At 35.7% G+C, this 20368-nt stretch overlaps 1 protein-coding gene across 1 annotated transcript in view; it reads right to left on the reverse strand.

The window, feature by feature from the left end:
- Positions 1–20368, reverse strand: part of AGMO (alkylglycerol monooxygenase) — a 345430-nt gene that overhangs the window by 131598 nt on the left and 193464 nt on the right. The window contains 3 exon segments of the mRNA XM_047695592.1: positions 3531–3613; positions 14796–14912; positions 17010–17144. Coding sequence (XP_047551548.1) covers positions 3531–3613; positions 14796–14912; positions 17010–17144 — 335 coding nt within the window.

Genomic DNA, 20368 nt, shown 5'->3' on the forward strand with positions numbered 1-20368 from the left:
AGGTCCAGCAAGTAGCATTATGATCATTGCTTTAAATACCCCATCAGCCATCATATTTATATCTGTTTCACTTAGATCTCTGGACATGGCCTTGTCCTTATCTTTCATTTGGGACAAATTTTTCTGTCTTCTCATTTGTCTATGTCTCTGTGACTATTTCTCTTTTTTAAAGAAGTCAGCTATGTCTCCTGTTGTTGAGGGTAATGGGCTTACAAAGTGGGGGTCCTGTAGTGCCCTACCACGTAGTGTCCCTTATTCTCTAGGGCCTAGTACTTCCAGAAATATCTCCAGTGTGTGCTGTGTGTGCTCTGCTGTTTTGTTCTAGCCATTTTATCTTTCAGGCCAGTCATCTATAGAGGTTTTCTTTGCCTGTTATAGGCAGTGTATGGTCCCTGGCCTGAATGTGGTGCATTTTAACCAGGTGTGCTCTAGTGTGCTTAGGAGGTAAAACCTGTCAGCAATGTCACCAGAATTGAGATGTCACAAAACTCTCTGGTTGGGAGATGTAGTATAAGTAGGGGTTTTGGCTGGGGTTCAATGCAGAGGGCCCACAGCATTGGGACTGGGGCAACCTACGCTGGAAGGAGGGGCTCACTACAGCATGGGGGGTAGGACTTGGTTTAAGTAAGTTGGAAAACCAGTGTCTCTGCTTCTCACAGGTGGTCCTGTTCTTATGCTGAGGGGCAACTGGAGGGAAATGGCACCTGACAGTTTCTTTGTTGCCGGTGGGGTCTCTCCAAGGATGCTGCCTATCTGGGACAACAAATAACCTCCTCACAGTGTGCCCCAGGCAACTTTCAGATTGCTGTTTCCAGGCTGTATGTCTTCAAGCTGTCAGCCCTACCTTTTTTCCAAAGAACAGCACCAATGTCCCAGGCTTCTCATGGAACCAAACTTGCTGATCTTTAGAAGTCATTGCTTTAAGCCCCTTTCATTGCAAAAACATAAAATTTGGCCCCTCTCAGTTTCCAAGCCAATTACTATGGGATTTATTTTCCCTATGCACTCCCCTGTGTGTTAGTTTGTCTCTCACCCTTCTCTTCCATGACATTTCCCTCCCCACTACAGGGGTCAGCAACCATTTTTCTTCCAAACTGCATCTTTGCATTTCCTACTTTCTTCGATGAGGCCTCTTCTCTACCTTTATTTGTGGAGTTTGTTCTGCCAGACATCAGGTTGATTTCTGGGGTATTTAGGATGATTTGATAGTTATCTTGTTGTATTTCTTAGACAAGGTGAGCCTAGGGTCTTCTTAATCTGCTGCCACATTCCCACAGTCTATTCATTTTTTAGGATTGCTTTTTCTTACTTTTTAATGTATTTTGCAATTGCATATAGTTTCTTATTTGCTAGTGCATAAAAATGTAGTTGATGGCCATTTCTCTAAAATTTTTCCCAAATTCATCTATTAATTTGAAAAATTTTCCAATAGATTCTCTGGATTTTTTCATTAATTCATTAGTTATATTTATTAATTAATATAAACTAATTTTGTAATTGAGCTATTAATTTCTTTCAAATCCTTATGCCTTTTATTTCTTTTTCTTTCCTTCCTCCATTGATTATTTGTGGCAGAATGTTAAATAATAAGCATATCCAACTCATTTTCAACTTCAAAAGGAAATTTTCAACATTTCACTATCATATTTGAAGCTTGCTGTAGAAGTCTGTATCAATAACTTTTACTTCACTTTTAATTTTGCTATATAATATTATAGGTTGGCTGTAATTTTTCTTTCAGCACTATAAAAACATCATTCCATTCTCTTTTGGCTTCTATTGCACTGGATTGGAATGACTTATCTATATCTCAATATGAGCTTCCAAATAAGGCCAGAGGCAGTTTAGATTTTAAACTAATTACATACAATAAGATTGATTTAAAATACCATAAGATACATTATGACAAAATTGATAGCCTGCTTTTGGCCTGTTTACCTGTATGTATGGGGACAAAAAAAATCTTCATTAAGAAAATGAAACTATACTATTGCTATTAGCTTATTGCTACTTTTTGTAAGTGTATGCAACCAATAGAACTGCAATCTTTAAAATGTGAGATCCTGATTCTCTAGATCTGGGTAATAATTGCAGAGGGACCTGTGATTCATTTTCCCATTTTCTCTTTTTATGGCTCGGTATGAACTTTCTTTTTAGTCTAGAAAAGTAGGGATAGAGAGCCAAACAAAATAAATAATAAACACAACCTTTAAAGTATTGGAGAAAGTTAAGTTTCAAGTTCTACACAGTTTGCTTACAATTATGTGAAATGCCATCAGATGTATCACTCTACACCAAGTGTTTATAGGTTGTAAATATTCTAAACAGTTCAAATAACTAACTAAATGAGCTGATGTTCATTTCTGACTTGATGATTTGGATCCTGATAAAACTCCAGAATCTGCTGCTATTCCAGAACATCCATTAAGCTTTCTTTGGGAAAGTGACATACCATCAATATAAATTAAGTGTATGTTTTCTAGACTTTCATTTACAATTTCCTGAGAGGAATGCTATGGTTACCTACCTGATGAACAATTATACTATAACAAAGATAAAATCTTAAGAATTACTTAATTTTTTACATTTTTTCACAAAGCTACAATATTTGTAAATTCTATAATATGTGAATTCAGGAGTTGCATTGCTTGGGTTTGTGTTGTGTTCTATTTTTCACTATCTGTCTCACTTTCTTCATCTGTAAAATGGGCTTTATAGTAATTCTTATCTCAGAGTATTGTTGTAAGAATTAATAACATATTCCCTGGCACATATTAAGTGCATAAATATTGGTATTGGTATTAATATTAATGATTGATAAATACTAAGCAATAGTGAGTAGCTATTTTTCCATATACTTCCTGCCATAAAAGCATTTTAAAATTGTGCAGGTGATGGGTGGCTCAGTGGTTTAAGCCTCTGCCTTCGGCTCAGGTCATGATCTCAGGGTCCTGGGATCGAGCCCCACATCGGGCTCTCTGCTCAGCAGGGAGCCTGCTTCCCCCTCTCTCTCTGCCTGCTTCTCTGCCTACTTGTGATCTCTGTCTGTCAAATAAATAAATAAAATTTTAAAATTGTGCAGGTGAATATATTTTCTGGCTAGGGTAGTACTGAATACAAGTTTCTTTAAATACACTGTGTGAGGGAAAGGACATAAACTTTAAGCACACAGTTCATACATTCCGGCATATATTGTGAAGTGTTCAATGGCAAAGGAAAAGTACTCAAATATGTTTCATATTTTATTAAGTACTCAGAGTTACGGTTGTTTTGCCAAATTACTCATTACATTTATAGGTGTTCTTTAATAACCTTGAAAACCTAAATGGCAGTTAAAAGGCTTAGATTTAAAATGCACCCTCGATTTCAAAAATCAGATAAACTGCCACTCTATTTAATTTAAAATATTGTGAAAATACAGTTTCAACTCTACTTTTAATAAGAAATCTTTGATGAATATCAGAGTTTCACATATACTTTTAAAACAACATTTATAAAATTACATAAAATGAAAGAATTACACTTCTTACCTTTGATCCAGAAGAAATCCAATGGAGGTTAATGTCAGGATAATGAAGCAAACCCTCAGAAGGATTGTAACCTGTGACAGTGCCTGTCAAGGAAACAAAGAGACCAATAAATTCTTTAGGAGAATTCTTAAAAAGAATATCAGAATTTAAAGCTGTTAAGAAAACTAGCCTCCAGTTTTATTTTATATTACACCATTTGTCACTGACATTTTTCAAGAAGGGTAAATAAATACACAGAGGACATTTTGGTTTTCCTAAGGTCATTTAATTATTTTGCTGGACACTTGGAGAATGAATTAGACACCTCCAAAGAGATATTTTGCTTAAAGTGTTCTTTCTAAAAATTGTCCTTTATAGTTTTGACTTTCATAATTCTTTGAAACACCTATGTCCCCACACATGGAGAAATCACTTACATTTTTATGAATAAATAGCAGATTCCAATAGCTATTTTTAATATTACCAATTCTTTGTGGTTTCAAACCCAAAGCTGTTTTTAATACAGAAAGTATTTAAAGGAGAATGTGTTTATGAGTGCAAACACACAAATGGAACATACTGTACAAATACATACTCACATTTGGTGAAATCTATAGATTCATATGTACATGTCAAAAGTTATCTTTTGAATTATTGTAACAGGACAACATATCTTCAACATAATTATAAATTATTTGTTTACATTATAAAATTTAATAATCATGTTTACTGACCATCTACTCTTTTATAGCTTCCATGTTATGTGTTTGATATACTTCAATTCTTTTTATAGTCCCTACAACCTTACAGATAAGGCATCATTATATCTGTCTCAAATATGAAAAAACAAACCAGGAATGAAAGGATTAAGTAACTTTTCCATCATCACACAGAAATAAATGCCTCTGAAAATCAAAATACACCTTCCTGACCTCTAAATATGACAATGGTGGATAAATCTGAGCAACAAACTTAAAACAGAAAGGGGCAGAGATCAAAGCCGAGGTTACATAGCTACTATATAGGGTCAGTTGAATACTGTTTTAGTTTAAAAGTGATGAGTAAAGCAAGAAGTTGGATACGTATCTCCCTGAGTGATTCCCCTACAGAAAGAGTGTTCTCATTAAGTGTGATATAACAAAGTGGCTAAAATACATGATGCAAACACTCTTTCTCTTTGCTTTTAATAAAATAACAAGAGGTGATTTCAACTCACTATTAACTAATATATACACCTACAAAAATTGCTCTGTCCAAAGTTACAAACAATAAGCAAAAGCTACCGATTGCAACTGCTGCTCACATCCAGCACCCCAGCTCCACAGCTCCTTATAAATCAACCCGGACCTCATGGCCAACTTACAACACCTCCTTATTCACCATCATATGCCTGGCTGGCACCCAGAATTGACAGGGATTTAAAACAAAGTAGCAGTTTAGTAGACGAGTATTGATGAGTAATCAAAAATATGAATAAAAAAGTATCAGAATGTTAGGGATATAGGGACTGAGCTAGATATCATATATAAGAGGGAAAGCTCAGTGGACACCAGAATGTTTTAGTGGAATGCTATTTGGGTATGTGGAATTCAGCAGTGGCTGCTTTGGGATAGTTCAGCAAAAGTACCAGAAAAATGTTTCCTGGTGGTGAAGTAACTAGGTGTGCTTGAGCAGATTAACGGTTGCTTAAGGGAAACATTTTGTCTTTTAAGAAAAATGCTGCTTTCACCACTATTGCTTCATTTTGATTTCTTAGGAGAAAATGCATATGAAAGAGATATGTGCTCAAAAACTACTGCATGATTTCGAATGTTCTGCAAGAATATAGGATTTGGAATTATGCACTGAATCTATGAGCCATGTAACCATAGGCAATTTATTTGGCATTTCCAAGGCTCTTTTATGTGTTTGCTATATTTGAAATAAAATGAGTTTGGCAGCAATTATAATAAGGTACTGAGAAGAGTGCTTGGCACAAAATCAACCAACAGTTACAATAGGAATGTCATTGTTACTATTTCCAGGCTATAATGATTCTTCAAATGGTACTTAGGTTAACCTTAATAAATTACAATTTAAAAAAGAAACACAAATAAGGGGTCCATTAACTCTTTCCAATATCAAATTCAGAGATAGATAAAATATATTTTTGAGTTTTGGTTAGGGACTTTATGATCTCTTAACAAAAAAAAAAGGAAGAAAGAAAGAAAGAAAGAAAAAGAAAGAAGGAAAGAAAGAAAAGAAAAGAAAAGAAAAGAAAAGAAAAGAAAAGAAAAGAAAAGAAAAGAAAGAAAGAAAGAAAGAAAGAAAGAAAGAAAGAAAGAAAAAGGAACTCTTCTTTGTGCAAATTGCTTCCTGGTTCCTGAAGTCAGAGTGAAAACTCTGAAAACTCAACTTAATATGTCTATCTAGCTACCTAGTCAATGCCTCTACCTAGCTAAAAGGCATTTGAAACTTACCACGTAGCAGAGCAGCAGGCAGGGGAAGAGGGAGAAGCAGGCTCTCTGCTGAGCAGGGAGCCCAATGTGGGACACAATCCCAGGACCCTGGGATCATGAACTGGCCTCTTAACTGACCGAGCTATCCAGGCACCCTTCCTTTTCTTCTTGAATGGGGATATCATCCTCTTCACCACTTTGTAGAAACTCTGTTGATCAACATAACTAATTTCCTATTTCCCTACCTCAAAAATCTCACAAAGGGAAATGTCAGCCCCATACATAATGTCGTAAAATGATAGTATGCGTCTATATAAACAATTTGTTTTTTAAAAAACGCTGTATGTTGGAGCACCTGGGTGGCACAATCGGTTAAGCACTTGGCTCTTGGTTTCAGCTCGGGTTGTGATCTCAGGGCCATGAGATCCAGCCCAAATTGGGCTCCATGCTCAGCACAGAATCTGCTTAAAACTCTCTCCCTCTCCCTCTGTCCCTGTCCCCACCTGCACTCTTGCTCTCTCCCTCTCTCTCAATAAATAAATAAATCTTAAAAACAAACAAACAAAAAAAACAACTTCATGTATTGTTGAAAATGCTTTGATAATATTTTCTATGTTTTTTCCCAAAGGACTTAGAAATGAAAATGTCTAGATTTTGTTATTATAGCAAGATAGATTTTGAGGAGTTTCTCTTACAGGTGTCTATGAAGAACTACTAAAGTCATTATGCTTAGTCAAAATGCTTATCTTCCCAAATGTCTTTAAAATGAGGTCAAAATCACCTAATACTTAAACCTTAGTGACTTCTGATGTGAAGGCAGTGGATTGGCTTTACTGTCCCACCTGCCAAGAGGCTGTGTCATCCCGCTATTGCAGATGCCTTGAGCTGCTGGATTTGTCATGTTAAAATTAAGGCTTCAAGATTCTTCTCAGTATTATGACAGACACAGGAACAGAACCCCAGGGGATACTATAATACAACTTGTAATCTGTAATTTTTACATATGAATCTCAAAAATCTATCTTGACATAAGATCATGCTTAAAAACAAACAAACAAACAAAAAACTGTCCAGGGGCACCTGGGTGGCTCAGTTGGTTAAGCAACTGCCTTCAGCTCAGGTCATGATCCTGGAGCCCCGGGATCCAGTCTCACATTGGGCTCCCTGCTTCTCCCGCTGGCCTCTCTCCCCTCATGCTCTTTCTCTCATTCTCTCTCTCTCTCTAATAAATAAATAAGAAAAATATTTTTAAAAACTGTCCATATTGACTATATTCTTTTTTTTTAAATTATCAGAACCCCGTAGGTGTTTACTATTGAAGCATATAAAAAGGAATGTGATTAGAATGAACATTTTCTAGAATTCCAAACAAACAAGAAGCAAAGGAATTAAATATATCAAAGGAGAAGATATACTGGCCAAAAAAGAATAGTGACTATATTGCTCAGAAACATCAAACTGGTATGAATTACTGCATTTTTACAAAAATTGTAAGAAATAAAAGCAAAATTTTGCATTGTGAAAACTTTAACCAAATATTTAAAGAACAGTTAACTTACAGTTGTACGTAAGCTATGATTCCACTCCATTAAAAAACTGAATGTGCTCCCAACAAGATAGAAAAACAATAGCTGATCTACCCCCACTTGAAAAAAATACGTATTTGACAAAAATTGTTTTCAAGACACTGGGCACAAGGCAACAAATGTCAGTGATTCCCAGAAAATGGAATATAAATGACAGGACCTCTACTACTGCCCCAGCTTACTTCCTTAAGAGAGTTTCCCGCCACAGAACAGAGGGAACCCAGGGAGCCTGGTGGACTCCCTGAGTTGAAGAGATAGAGCTGGGATTTAGCAGAAACCAAAGAGGCTACTGTTTGCAAGACAAAAAACCAAGAAGGAGAGTGCTGCACAGAGAGAATTCCAGAAATCTGCAGAAAGTGCCCATGAAGTCCAGTACGTCGGGTCATGCATATGAGAAAATTCTCAGAGGCCAGAGAAGGATTACAGCTTGCAACGTGAGAGCTTATAAAGTGCAGGCTAGAGTGCATGTTCTCACCAGCCAGCCTGGATAACCTCATGGCTCACTGGGCACTGGGTAGAGAACACAGAAGATTCTTGCCTCAATATCGGGCAATGACCAATCCAAGAGACAACAACCTCAGAACTCAAGGTCCAACAGCAGTTGCTGCTGGAAGATATCCATTTTGACGCTGTGTCTTTCTTGGATATTCAGTAAAACTATTTTCGGGGTCAATGAACCCACTCTAAATTATCAGTAGTCACTTCAAGATCTCACTGAAATCTGTACACCAACTTTTGCTATGTGAAACAAGTGAAAACATAAGCTGTGTATCTTTCAGTTATGTCTCAAAATACAGAAGAAAAGAGGAGGTGTTAAAAGACAGTCTCAAAAAGACAAACTTTCTTTTCATGAAGACTACTTTTTTTTTTAAGATTTTATTTATTTATTTGAGGGAGAAAAAGGGAGCATGAGTGGGAGGCTTCCAATTGAGCAGGAAGCCCTACTCCGGGCTCAATCTCAGGATCCTAAGATCATGACCTGAGCCAAAAGAGGACACTTAACCAACTGAGCCATCCAGGTGCCACTGTTTACATTACTTTTAATGAGATTACTTTTAATGGGATTTAATGAGAAAATACAACTTCTCAGAACTGTGCATTTTGACTTTGAGTCTCCAAAGCTGAATTCAAATATCTAATTTTTACATATTTTTCATGAATCAAAATGAGACATTAATTCAAATTATAAGCAATTTTAAGATTGTATTTAGTATTATTATTAAAGAAGCTGCCTGACAGTGATCAAAGTTTGGGACAATACTAAAAACATGAAGATATGTTTAATTTCAGTTAATATTTCATTATTTATGTAAATGATAGTTTTAATGTGCAATGTCCTACTTAATTATATTTCAATATAGCATATAGAAATTATATTTTTTCAGGGCACATGGGTGACTCAGTTAAGTGTATACCTTCCGCTCAGGTCATGATCCCAGAGTCCTGGGATCAAGTCCCCCATTGGGCTCCCTGCTTAGCGGCGTGTTTTCTTCTCCTTCTCTCTGCCTCTCCCCTCAGTTGTGCTCACTCTCACACTCTCTCTCAAATAAATAAAATCTTCTAAAAAATTATATTTTTCATTGGAACTTATGATAATCACTTTTCTGAGTTCCTGAAACCTATGCTTATAGATAGATAGATTTTTAAAATATCCTACAGTACACACTTACTACATTTATTTCATGGCTTTTGGTTATAACTGATGCTCGTTTTGGCTCACATTCCCTTTCATCACATTACTTCGGTGATGACCTAAATACTTTAGGAAATTAACTTAAATCTCAATGGACTACACTGGAAAAAAACAAAACAAAACAGGAGACACTGGATATTGACTTAAGAGATTTCAGGTAAGACCTAAGCTAGATCTAATTTGTGCAAGTGACACTATGTTATGAGAGTACAATATATTGATTTTTTTCAGGGCCTGTTAAAACACGTCAACATGGGGCACCTGGGTGGCTCAGTGGGTTAAGCCGCTGCCTTTGGCTCAGGTCATGATCTCAGGGTCCTGGGATCGAGTCCCGCATTGGACTTTCTGCTCGGCCGGGAGCCTGCTTCCCTCTCTCTCTCTCTCTCTCTCTCTCTCTCTCTCTGTCTGCCTCTCCGTCTACTTGTGATTTCTCTCTGTCAAATAAATAAATAAAAAATCTAAAAAAAAAAAAAAAAACACGTCAACATTAGTTACAAAACTTTAGTTATAATTTAGTTATAAAACATTAGTTACAAAACATTAGTTACAAAATTGCAGTGTCCATTATATTTTACAGAATACAGCATACAGGGGTATTCAAAAGTATAAAAATCTGTTTCCAAATTTATACTGGATATTATTCTCAGATGCCTCATTAACTTGAAACATATCATCAAATAATCTGTGTTGAAAGTATCTGTAGTAACTTTACTACACATTCTATTATAAGACTGTGAAATACTCAAACCCTTCTGAGTGTGTCTATTATTTAAAAGGACAGCATTGCCTTGACAGTTTTACTTTGGAAACATGCTAGTGTGTCCGTATTTTCATTTCAAACGTGTATTCATGATATCACCCCATGAACTGGACCCTAGCAGCTAAGGAATTGATTTCCCAAGCATTACTAAACCAAAATCAACATAGAAGTCTGTGGGTCATATCACTAAACTAAACACTATATATTTAAATGTATGCATTTCAAGTTTCTGTAAGAAAGGAATGTGTCTTTTACACCTTTGTGGTGGCCATCAAATTGCTTTTTTGACTCCCAAAGTTATTTATACAGAACTGGCACACATAAAACAAGTAAGTATTTATCTACTCTGGTATATGCATAAACAGAAAAGGCTGTGGGACCACAGCAGGGCCCCCAATTACAAGTCAGCCACAACTTTTCTATGTGATTACTGGCTACAGTGAATCTGGAAAAAAAATATTGCTGTTGGATGTTAATGTCCTCATATGCTTTTAAACACCCCTGAGACTAGAAAAGCACTACAGAATCTCACAAATAAGCAGCCTTTTTTCCTAGTTGCACAGCATGTTTTTAGCAAAGAAAAACATGTGTGGGAAACAAGCAAATACACCTTTTTCAAAATTAATTTGTGTCAGGAATGAAGCTGTCTCCAACTCTAATTCCAGTTTGAAAAGGATTTCAACACTTGGTGTTTCTCTTTGTCAATATATCTATAGGAGTTTCTGTTTAGTATGGCCGCAGAAACATCTTGTGAAATCCTGCTATAAGTTGCATCCTTTAATAGACACTGTGTCTAGCTACATTTTTGCCCAAGAAGCATACATGCCTAGACCATCAAATTTCTTGGTGAACTTAATGTTAGGGGTTTCTATTTCAAAACAAAAATGAATAAATTTCTAATTTTGTTTCTATGAATTGGAATAATTTATTTCGGTATTTTACTTAGTACAACTAAAGAAAAATCAATAATGCAAACTGTACTCAACATTGATCCATCTATCAAGAGTTAGATATTTAGATAGATGAACTAATTTTTCTTCTGGTCTCATTCAACCATGGAAACTCTATGAATACACGCATATTTAGGTCTTTTTGAGAAAGATTGAAGGCGAAAAAATTGAGACAACAAAGTCGTTTAACAAAGTCATCAGTGATAGGTTACTAATATAAGACCTGAGTTTTAGTCTAACCATTATGGTAGTTTGGTGTCTACACATGCATTGCTAAGAGTGATTTGGTTCATCTCACCGATATGAGGAATTTGAGAAACAAGACAGAGGATCATATGGGAAGGGAGGGAAAAATCAAACAAGACAAAACCAGAGAGAGAGAGACAAACCATCATAAGAGACTTAATCTCAGGAAACAAACCGAGGGTTGCTAAGGGTGGCGGGGGCAGGGGGGTGGGTAGGAGGGGCAGGGGGCTGGGTGAGGACACTGGGGAGGGTATGTGCTATGATGAGTGCTGTGAATTGTGTAAGACTGATGAATCACAGACCTGTATCCCTGAAACAAATAATACTTTGTATGTTAATTTTTAAAAAAGAGTGATTTAGTTCATGCTGTTTTAAGAAAGCTTTGCTCCTGAAATAAATTCTTTTTTTTTTTTTTTAAGATTTTATTTATTTATCTGACAGAGAGAGAGATCACCAGGAGACAGAAAGGCAGGCGAAGAGAGAGAGGAAATCAGGCTCCTCGCTGAGCAGAGAGCCCCATTCGGGGCTCCATCCCAGGACCTGGGATCATGACCTGAGCCAAAGCAAAAGCAAAAGCAAAAGCCAAAGCAAAAACCCACTGAGCCACCTAGGCGCCCCACTCCTGAAATAAATTCTTAAGTTCAAATTTTGTCTCATTTTGAAGCTAAAGGCAAATGAACCCAGCACAACATGCAATTGGCTTCATTAATTGTAGTGCACATATGAAAGAGCAAACAATGAGGTGCTATGTTTCCTACCATCTTATTCTCAAGAATTTCTGGTTACACTGTAATCTATTTCTCACTTGCACTTCACAAAATGGGAACTAGGATTTAATTCATTGTTTTCTATTATAATCAGAAAAGTCTATTAAATGTTTTACCATAGTTTTTGTAAAAACATTGTCATTGGCCAGAGAGCACATATGAACTTGTCTATCTTTCAAAACGGGGGTCACCACTTGTAACAATGTTTGCTTATTAATTTTAAATGCAAAATCCACAAATACTTATGAATAATGCCCATCAGTAAAATTTTTAAATAAGGTTAAAAATTAAAATGGGCTTTCTTTAATATATTATCTAGTAATATTTTTAATAACTTTCTGTAAACCTATTTTATTTAGTAGAACACACTGTGCCACATACTACTGGCTCCCCAACCAGGAAATAACCCCCATTTCTTCTGTACTAGTACTATGCTGATTTTATCCAGGTATAAGGAAGAAATGTGTTCAGGGGAGAAGTGAACTCTTTATCCCCAGGGTATAAATTATGTTTGGTATAATTCATTCATGGTTAATTCATGAGATGGTGATAGTTATTGGTTCAGTGTGGACATGTGAATTCATCTTGAATAATGAGACATGAAAGGACATTTGCTGGGAAATATTCTGGGCCTTTTTTGCCTCCTTCTTAAATAAAATGTAATTTGTAAGATTCTATAGAAGAAGTGAACTTGCTGCCTTTGGTCACAGCCTTGTGAGTACAGAACTCTGAAGCTGCTGTCATTATTTTATGACAATGAAAGCCAAGAGAATGATAGAGAAGCCTTTCTGGAAGCTTACATGTTTGAACTGATAAACAAACCAGTCCCAGTTGCCCCTGAATTTCCAGTTATTTAAGAACACACTTAATTGGATATGCTGTTTCTTAGAGCAGAAGATATCTAATAGACACACATGCCATAGATAATTTAAGTAAGTGTATCCCGCAGGAAAGTTTACCTGTTACTACGCATTTTGTAAGTGTTTAAAGAATATTTTTTTGAAAACAAGTTGAAGTCACATATTTTTAGTAAGAAGGATTTATAAATATCTAAAATTTGTTATTTTTGTTTACTCAAATCTATTTCCCTTTTTCTATGTACTATCACCTAATTAATTTTCTTTTAAGCCATTCTTTTCTTCCTCTCTGATCATGAGGATCCTGTGGAACTGACCCTGTTCTCCCATTCATAGAGTGATGACATTGATTGGTTCAGTGATATCCAGAACATTAGACTCTAACTTGGAACCTTCACTTCTGGGGTTCTTTGTTTGGCAGTATTTAAAACCAGAGTTGCTGGTAGCCATCTTGCCACCATGAAAGCTGAAAGTCTGTTGGAGAATCTGAATTGAGAAAAGCATAGCTGAGGAAAAATGAGAAAGTTTCTGATGACATTATTTGACTCACTGGACCAGCACTACCTGAAGAAGAAATAGTCGCAAACTCTTCAGTTATAGGAGTTAATGAACTTATCCTGGGTTGAGTATCTCTCACATGTAACCAGTGAGTCCTACCTAACACACTCAGTACTCTATTTCAAGTAGACTGCTTTCTTATAATTCACTACACAGGATTTACGGAATAACTGTAATTGTTCCAGTGGAATTACTATACTAGGATTATTAAAATGGTATGTAATTATTAAAAATGATGCTATAGGGTTTATATATTAAATTATTAAAGTAACCCTATGGTGATATATTTTTTCTGCATATATTATCAATTAATGTCTGTAACTATGGAGTTTTCATGAATACCTATCTATAAATAGCACAGATTTATTCTTTAAAAATGTTAATTTATTTTGGTTGAATTCACTATCCACTAATCCCATTTGTATTCATTCAAATTTTTTTTAGATTCTTGCATCTTTTTTTTTTTGGACTTTTACACACTATTCTTTATGTCTGAAGATAACTTGTCATGTTTTGTTTTTATCTCATTATGTGTTAGCACTATATAGTGGGTCATTTTTTAAAATAATGGATTACTCTATTTATTAATCCACTAATTCTCTCTTAATTTGCCTTTACACTGCTATTTAAATCATTGACTTTCTCAGGTCTGTTATTACATTTTTGTGTTCTAGAAGTTTAACATGAAGATTTTTAAATATACCTTATGAATTTTGATAGTTTTGTTTCTTAATTTTTCATAATTCTAATTTCTTTTTAATTTTATGTTTGGCCTCCTCAAACATACTAATTTTACTAAATTTATGCTTTACTTTAATTTCCAACATCTGTTGTTTTTGAGAGTTTGATTCTGTTGTTTATTGTTTCTGCCAATGCTTTGTCATGATGGCTTGCTTTTTCCCAGTGTGCTTCTGTGCTGTTCAACTCTTAAGTTCATCATCACTGTGACTTTACCTGTGGGAATACTCGGACACTTGAGTTTAAGGGGATTGCTCCAAGCATGTTTTGAACAGGGTTCTATTAGATACATGAGACCTAATCTGAGAACCCTTTAAACTACATTCTTAATTTAGGTTTATAAATCAACAGTTAGTATAAATCCTGGACCCATCCCTGAGTGAGGGCTGATTTGTGGTTAAAAATTCTCAGTGAAGACTTTTTATTTTGCTTCCCCAAAGTCAAATCAAGATCTTTAGCAAAACATTTGGTAGATATTCTTCACAGGAACACTTTGGATATAATCCATTAACTTTAATAGTCTAGGAGAGTTAACTTACCTCTTTAAACAGGACATATTGCCAACATTAAAGCAGACATTACAGAATAAAATAGAGCACAGCTATAATATGGGGAGCTAATTTCCATTTTCAGACAAAGTGACCCATAATTTTCTCATGAAATTTCCTAGATATTTAAACAGATACCACTTACAGCTTTATCTGCAAAGGTCTCTTCATAAAATGCTAGCATCAAAGCAAACTGTACAACTGCATAGATCCTTAATAGATGAGACACCGGCGATGAGAAGGGTACTTCTTCTCCCGTGACCTAGGAAGACAAGAAAGAAGCATTTTCTTCTCTCTCTCTCTCTTTTTTTTTTTTTAAAGATTTTATTTATTTATTTGACAGACAGATATCTCAAGTATGCAGAGAGTCAGGTGGAGAGAGAGAGAGGAGGAAGCAGGCTCCCCACTGAGCAGAGAGCCTGATGCAGGGCTCAATCCTAGGACCCTGGGATCATGACCTGAGCCAAAGGCAGAGGTTTTAACCCACTGAGCAACCCAAGCACCCCAAGAAGGCTTTTCTTTACCTTGCTTCTTGGTTTATTGCCCTCATTGAAATTCACACTAAGAGGAGATATGCAAAAAGCAAAGAAAAGCTTCACTATTCCTTTTTTTTTCCCCACCAAAATGAATCTAACATTCTCTTCTTGTTTTTGTTTATTTCATAACCATTATGATTTTGATTTAGTATGCTTTATAATAAACCAGTATAAGAATTGAGTCAGCCGTATGTACTGATGATAAATAACTAAAATGAACATTAAAATATGAAATATGAAAATATGAAGAAATATATATGTCCATGATTATACATGAAAGTAAAGAAAAAGAAAAAATGGAAGGTTAGTTCAGTAATGAAGATAATCATGCCTCAAAGGGAAATACTGCTTTATTGGAAACAACTTCCCTATAGTTTTCCAGAAACACAATTCTACTTTTATAATGCAAATTTAGGCACAAATATTACTTTAGAATACTCACTTTGGATAAGCTACTGAAAAATAGAAGAAATAATAAATGGATCATAGTTAACTAAATTTTCTGAGCTGAAATAAGGAAATTATTTTCACATACATCAGGTTAGCTTATTGATACAAAATTGATTATGAAACAAAACTAAAAACATCTGGAAAATTTCAGCATAGCAGCTTTCATTACTGGATAATAGAACATTCTTATTTAGATCAAGATTTTTGAAAAACAACAATATTCATACAAAAACTGATTTTATTTCCTTATAATATGGGCTAATTTTTATACTCACAATTATCTTTGACATAAACAATAGTTTAGTCTTTCTATTGCTTTTAGGTTACTATTAATGACAGTTACCTTAAGGAATCACAATATATATCCTAAGGATTAGAAAGAAAGTCCTTCTTATCATCTCTATAATAATTCCAGATTAATACTGAATTTCCTATTGGATTTCCAGGGTTTTAAATCTCTACTTCACTTACTTTTGGGTTTTAATGTGAAGTCTGAATTTAATGCTACTACTAATCTACTACAGAATGGATAAAATTATGGTCTAATCTAATAACCACATCATCTTGGTGTGACTTTAGAACTTCCATTCTAGAGACTTCATTTCTTTTTTTAAATTCAGTATAATTACATTAATTTCAGGTATACAACTTAGTGATTTGATAAATTTACACCTTATGCTATGTTCACCACAAGTATAATTACCATCTGTCTTGATATACCACTATTACAATATCCTTGGCTATATTCTTTATGCTGTGACTGTTATTCCTGTGACGTACTCATTCCGTAACTAGAAGTCTGTATCTCCTAGGCCCCTTCATTCATTGGTTGTACCAACTTACATTCCTACCAACAGCATGTGGGGGACTCCTTTTCTCCACATCTTCACCAGGACTTGTGATTTCTTGTCTTTTTTATTTTAGCCATTCTAACAGGAATAAGGTGATATCTCTTTGTGGTTTAGATTTGCATTTCCCCGATGATTAGTGATGTTGACCATTTTTACGTTTTTTCATGAACAAAATGAAGGCTACACTGAATCATCTTTAAGGCTCCCTCCTCTCTAGTGTTTTAGGATTCTGTGACCAAGTGAATGTGTTTGTACAGTTTTTGCATTACACAAAGTCTCTCTGCTGCAGGTTTGAGTGGATCTGACAACCAGTCTCTGCTGCTTTGCCCCCCAAACCATGCTCTCCAGTAAGAGGCAGTGTCTGCCTGGGACAAGGCGCCATTCTTATTGGCCCCTAGGACTGTATCTGCCTAAGGGAACATCTTTTTTCAGATCTGCATGAAGTTAACATACATACAGACTGACTGTAGACTTGGCAGTATGACACTAATCTTCACCATCCCCAACATGAACTCTACTTACCTCTGGGATTTCTTCACTCAGTCCAAGTCTTGGTTTACCTGGACCCCATCCTGGTCCTTTAAATATGACAGAAAACTTGTTGAAGAATCCAGGTGTGGCCCAAAATGTAGTCCATATGTAAACTAAATGGTGGAACTAGAAGAATAAAGATATAGCTTATTTAAAATAAGAAAAACACATAACAAAAATATGAAGTATATAGTCATTCATTTATTATTCAATGCAATTTATATTTTGTTCTATAATATATAGGTTATATATAATTTGGTTAATGTAAATTAATATTCAATTGCATATTGCAATTTATTCTATTCATTCTGTGTCCTTTAAATGTGTTCTTGTTAATATTTCTAAAACTCCACAAAATTATAATTTTGAAATTAAAAAAGAGGACAATTGTTTAGAAAATCAGCAAAATAGAAAAAGGGATTTGAGTCTCTTCCAATGGAATTAACTTAGCAGTTTATGCACTCAGCATCTCTGCCTAATGATATTATTTCTAAAGTCTTGCTAAATGGATATTAATGTTGAACAGGAACCATATTACATATTAAAAAATCACCCTTTATTTACTGTATTGAGTTACAGACAATCATGTCTATAATTGAGGAGAAATATTCAAGGTCACTTCTGAGTCTTTTTTTTTTTTTTTAAGATTTTATTTATTTATTTGTTAGAGAGAGAGAGAGAGAGAGCATGAGCACAGGCAGACAGAATGGCAGGCAGAGGCAGAGGGAGAAGCAGGCTCCCCGCTGAGCAAGGAGCCGGATGTGGGACTCGATCCCAGGACGCTGGGATCATGACCTGAGCCGAAGGCAGCCGCCTAACCAACTGAGCCACCCAGGTGTCCCACTTCTGAGTCTTATAGTAGGAATCCACATTCCGTAAATAACACTGTATATTTGACAAGTACGGAAGTTAAAAGTATGCTCACATATGAGAAGTAGCCAGTAAATATTAATATCAGGGTAACTGGCTATGTACTCCATACATGTGATAGTAATGCATCATAGGATTTAAAACAGTCCTAGAGCTATAGACTCTAATGCTGACTTCTATTATAAGTGAAGTAATAAATTAATGTAGAAAGAAGTTTTGGCTCTAGGAGAATTTGTGGTCTTACTGGCATTTTCATTGTCTCTTAAAGAGTTTAAACTGCTAGGATTATAAAAATGGTTTCAAAATTGTTTGAAAGATTACAATAAGAAATCTGAAGCAATTAATGAACAATGTAGGCTTTAGTGGAGCAGATTTTAGGAAAAGGGAACTGTCAAATGGAAATTCACATTGGGTCTTAATAATAAAAAATAATTATAATATAAAACATAATGTGCTTAGGAGCTGTAACACATATTAGTATATTTATCTGTTCTGTTATTTTGAAAACTGACTGTATTTATTTTTTGTATTTTGTATTTATTTTTAAAAATAAATTGTATTTATTTTTAAATATTTATTTATTTTAGAGAAACAGATGTACCAGCAGGGGGGAAGGGCAGAGGGAGAGAGAGAACCTCAAGCAGACTCCCTGCTGAGTGTGGAGCTGGATGCAGGGCTCTTTCAATCCCAGGATCCTGAGATCATAACCTGAGCCAAAACCATAAGTCTGACACTCAACCAACCGAGTGGCCAAGGCACCCTTGATTCCATTTCACTGCTCCTGTTCTAGACACAGGCCACAAGAAATATGTGGTAACATTTTAAAATAACATTGCCTTCCAATGCCCTGAAACTCCTGGACTCCAATGGAGAGCAAAGTGAGTGTCCGATGCCTAATAATAAAGAGGAAGAAGAAATCCTCTTCTACTAGTGGGGGCCATCCTACTTGCTTTTGATGCCTCTGAGGGAAAGATGAGAAATTTAGCTGAATACAAAGGAATACAAGTGAAAGTAAGTATATGTTTTTGTAGGTTCAAGAATTCCTGATTAACACTATATGCCCATATGACATTTTGACAATGTAAGAGAGCATCTAGAAGCCTAGGCCTCAGACACGGTTGTGATATAGAAATGTTTCGAGGAGGGCAGAGGCCTGGGACACTGAACCTCACATAGATTCAGCAGCTGCTCATAAATACTGTGGCTGTGTGAATGTTGGGTCCCTCCAAATCCTAATCATCTAACTCCCTGTTGTACAGTTTTCAGTCTCCAAGTCTGTCTCAGATATGATCCCCTTTGTCTCAGCAGAAGTGTACATTCCCAAAGCCTTGCTCCTTAAAGGATCAGCCAGGAAACAACAGGCTCGGCATCTCCTGGGAGCTTGCTAGGAATACGGAATGTTGGACACACCTCAGACCTACTGAACAGAACCTGCACTTTAATAAATCCTCTTATGATTCATATGCACATGACGTTTCAAAGGCTCCTTCCCAGAGGACAGAGACCAAGTCGGTTATTTCCTTTTTAATATCCCTATTAGAGAGATAAGACTAGACCAAGTGAAGATGTAGCTCTCAATATGTTATTTTTAAGTTAATTTCAATTCTATAAAGTTCCTTATTAAGAAAGCACTATGAAATATTTCTTAATATTCTCCTAAGAGATATATTTTTAGTAATGCCCAGCAGACAGAGAAAGAGACACAGAGAGAGGAGTGGCCTATGATTGAGAAGGAAGAAAATAACCAACTTTTCTCTTCTGAAGTGTGAGATAAAAATATCTTTCATTTGAAAAATGGAAGCAATTTGTGATGGCTTTTTCTGAAATTAGGTAGCACAGTATGAAAGTTATGGAGCTAGGTGAGTCTTGGGCTTCGCCAAGCAATTGGCCTGCAATCCTCCTTGGTTAAGCTTGCTGTGTGTAGCTGGTTAACTCATTTGAATCCTGGCAATTTCAATTTCATCCTCTAAAAAATGAGGATAAAAAGAATCCCTGTTTTATAAGGTTTTAGTAAGGGCTACATTAGACATTTGTGTGGACCAGTTAGCAATACTCTGCACATAGTAAAGGTTCAATAATTGTCACTTTATTTTGTTATCTTAAATATCTTAAAAACTTCTAAGAAAAAGGTTCAAAAAGCAGACCGCACATGAACCTGTAAATTTCCCCCCTTACTGAATGCTGTAAACCCGGTCCCCTGTACAGAGCTGTCACTGACTGACCTCTTCAGTTTCTTCAAGCATTCTTATCTTTTTCTCATTTACTAGTTCCTAACCCCAGGAGTGTTTGTGGTGATCTGTTGCTGACGGATCAGAGCTTCACAGACATTCTTCATTTCTCTAGTGCCAGCCATTGAGATCAGTGAACAACCAATACCACATGTCTAAGCGAAAACTGGTCCAGTGCAATGAGTCTTAGCAGGTCTTAATGCATAGACCTAACCAACTCGTAATAGCTCCTGACATTTAGGTCCAAGAAGA

Source organism: Lutra lutra, chromosome 11 (genome assembly GCF_902655055.1).
Source record: "Lutra lutra chromosome 11, mLutLut1.2, whole genome shotgun sequence".
In the NCBI taxonomy this organism is placed as follows: Eukaryota; Metazoa; Chordata; class Mammalia; order Carnivora; family Mustelidae; genus Lutra; species Lutra lutra.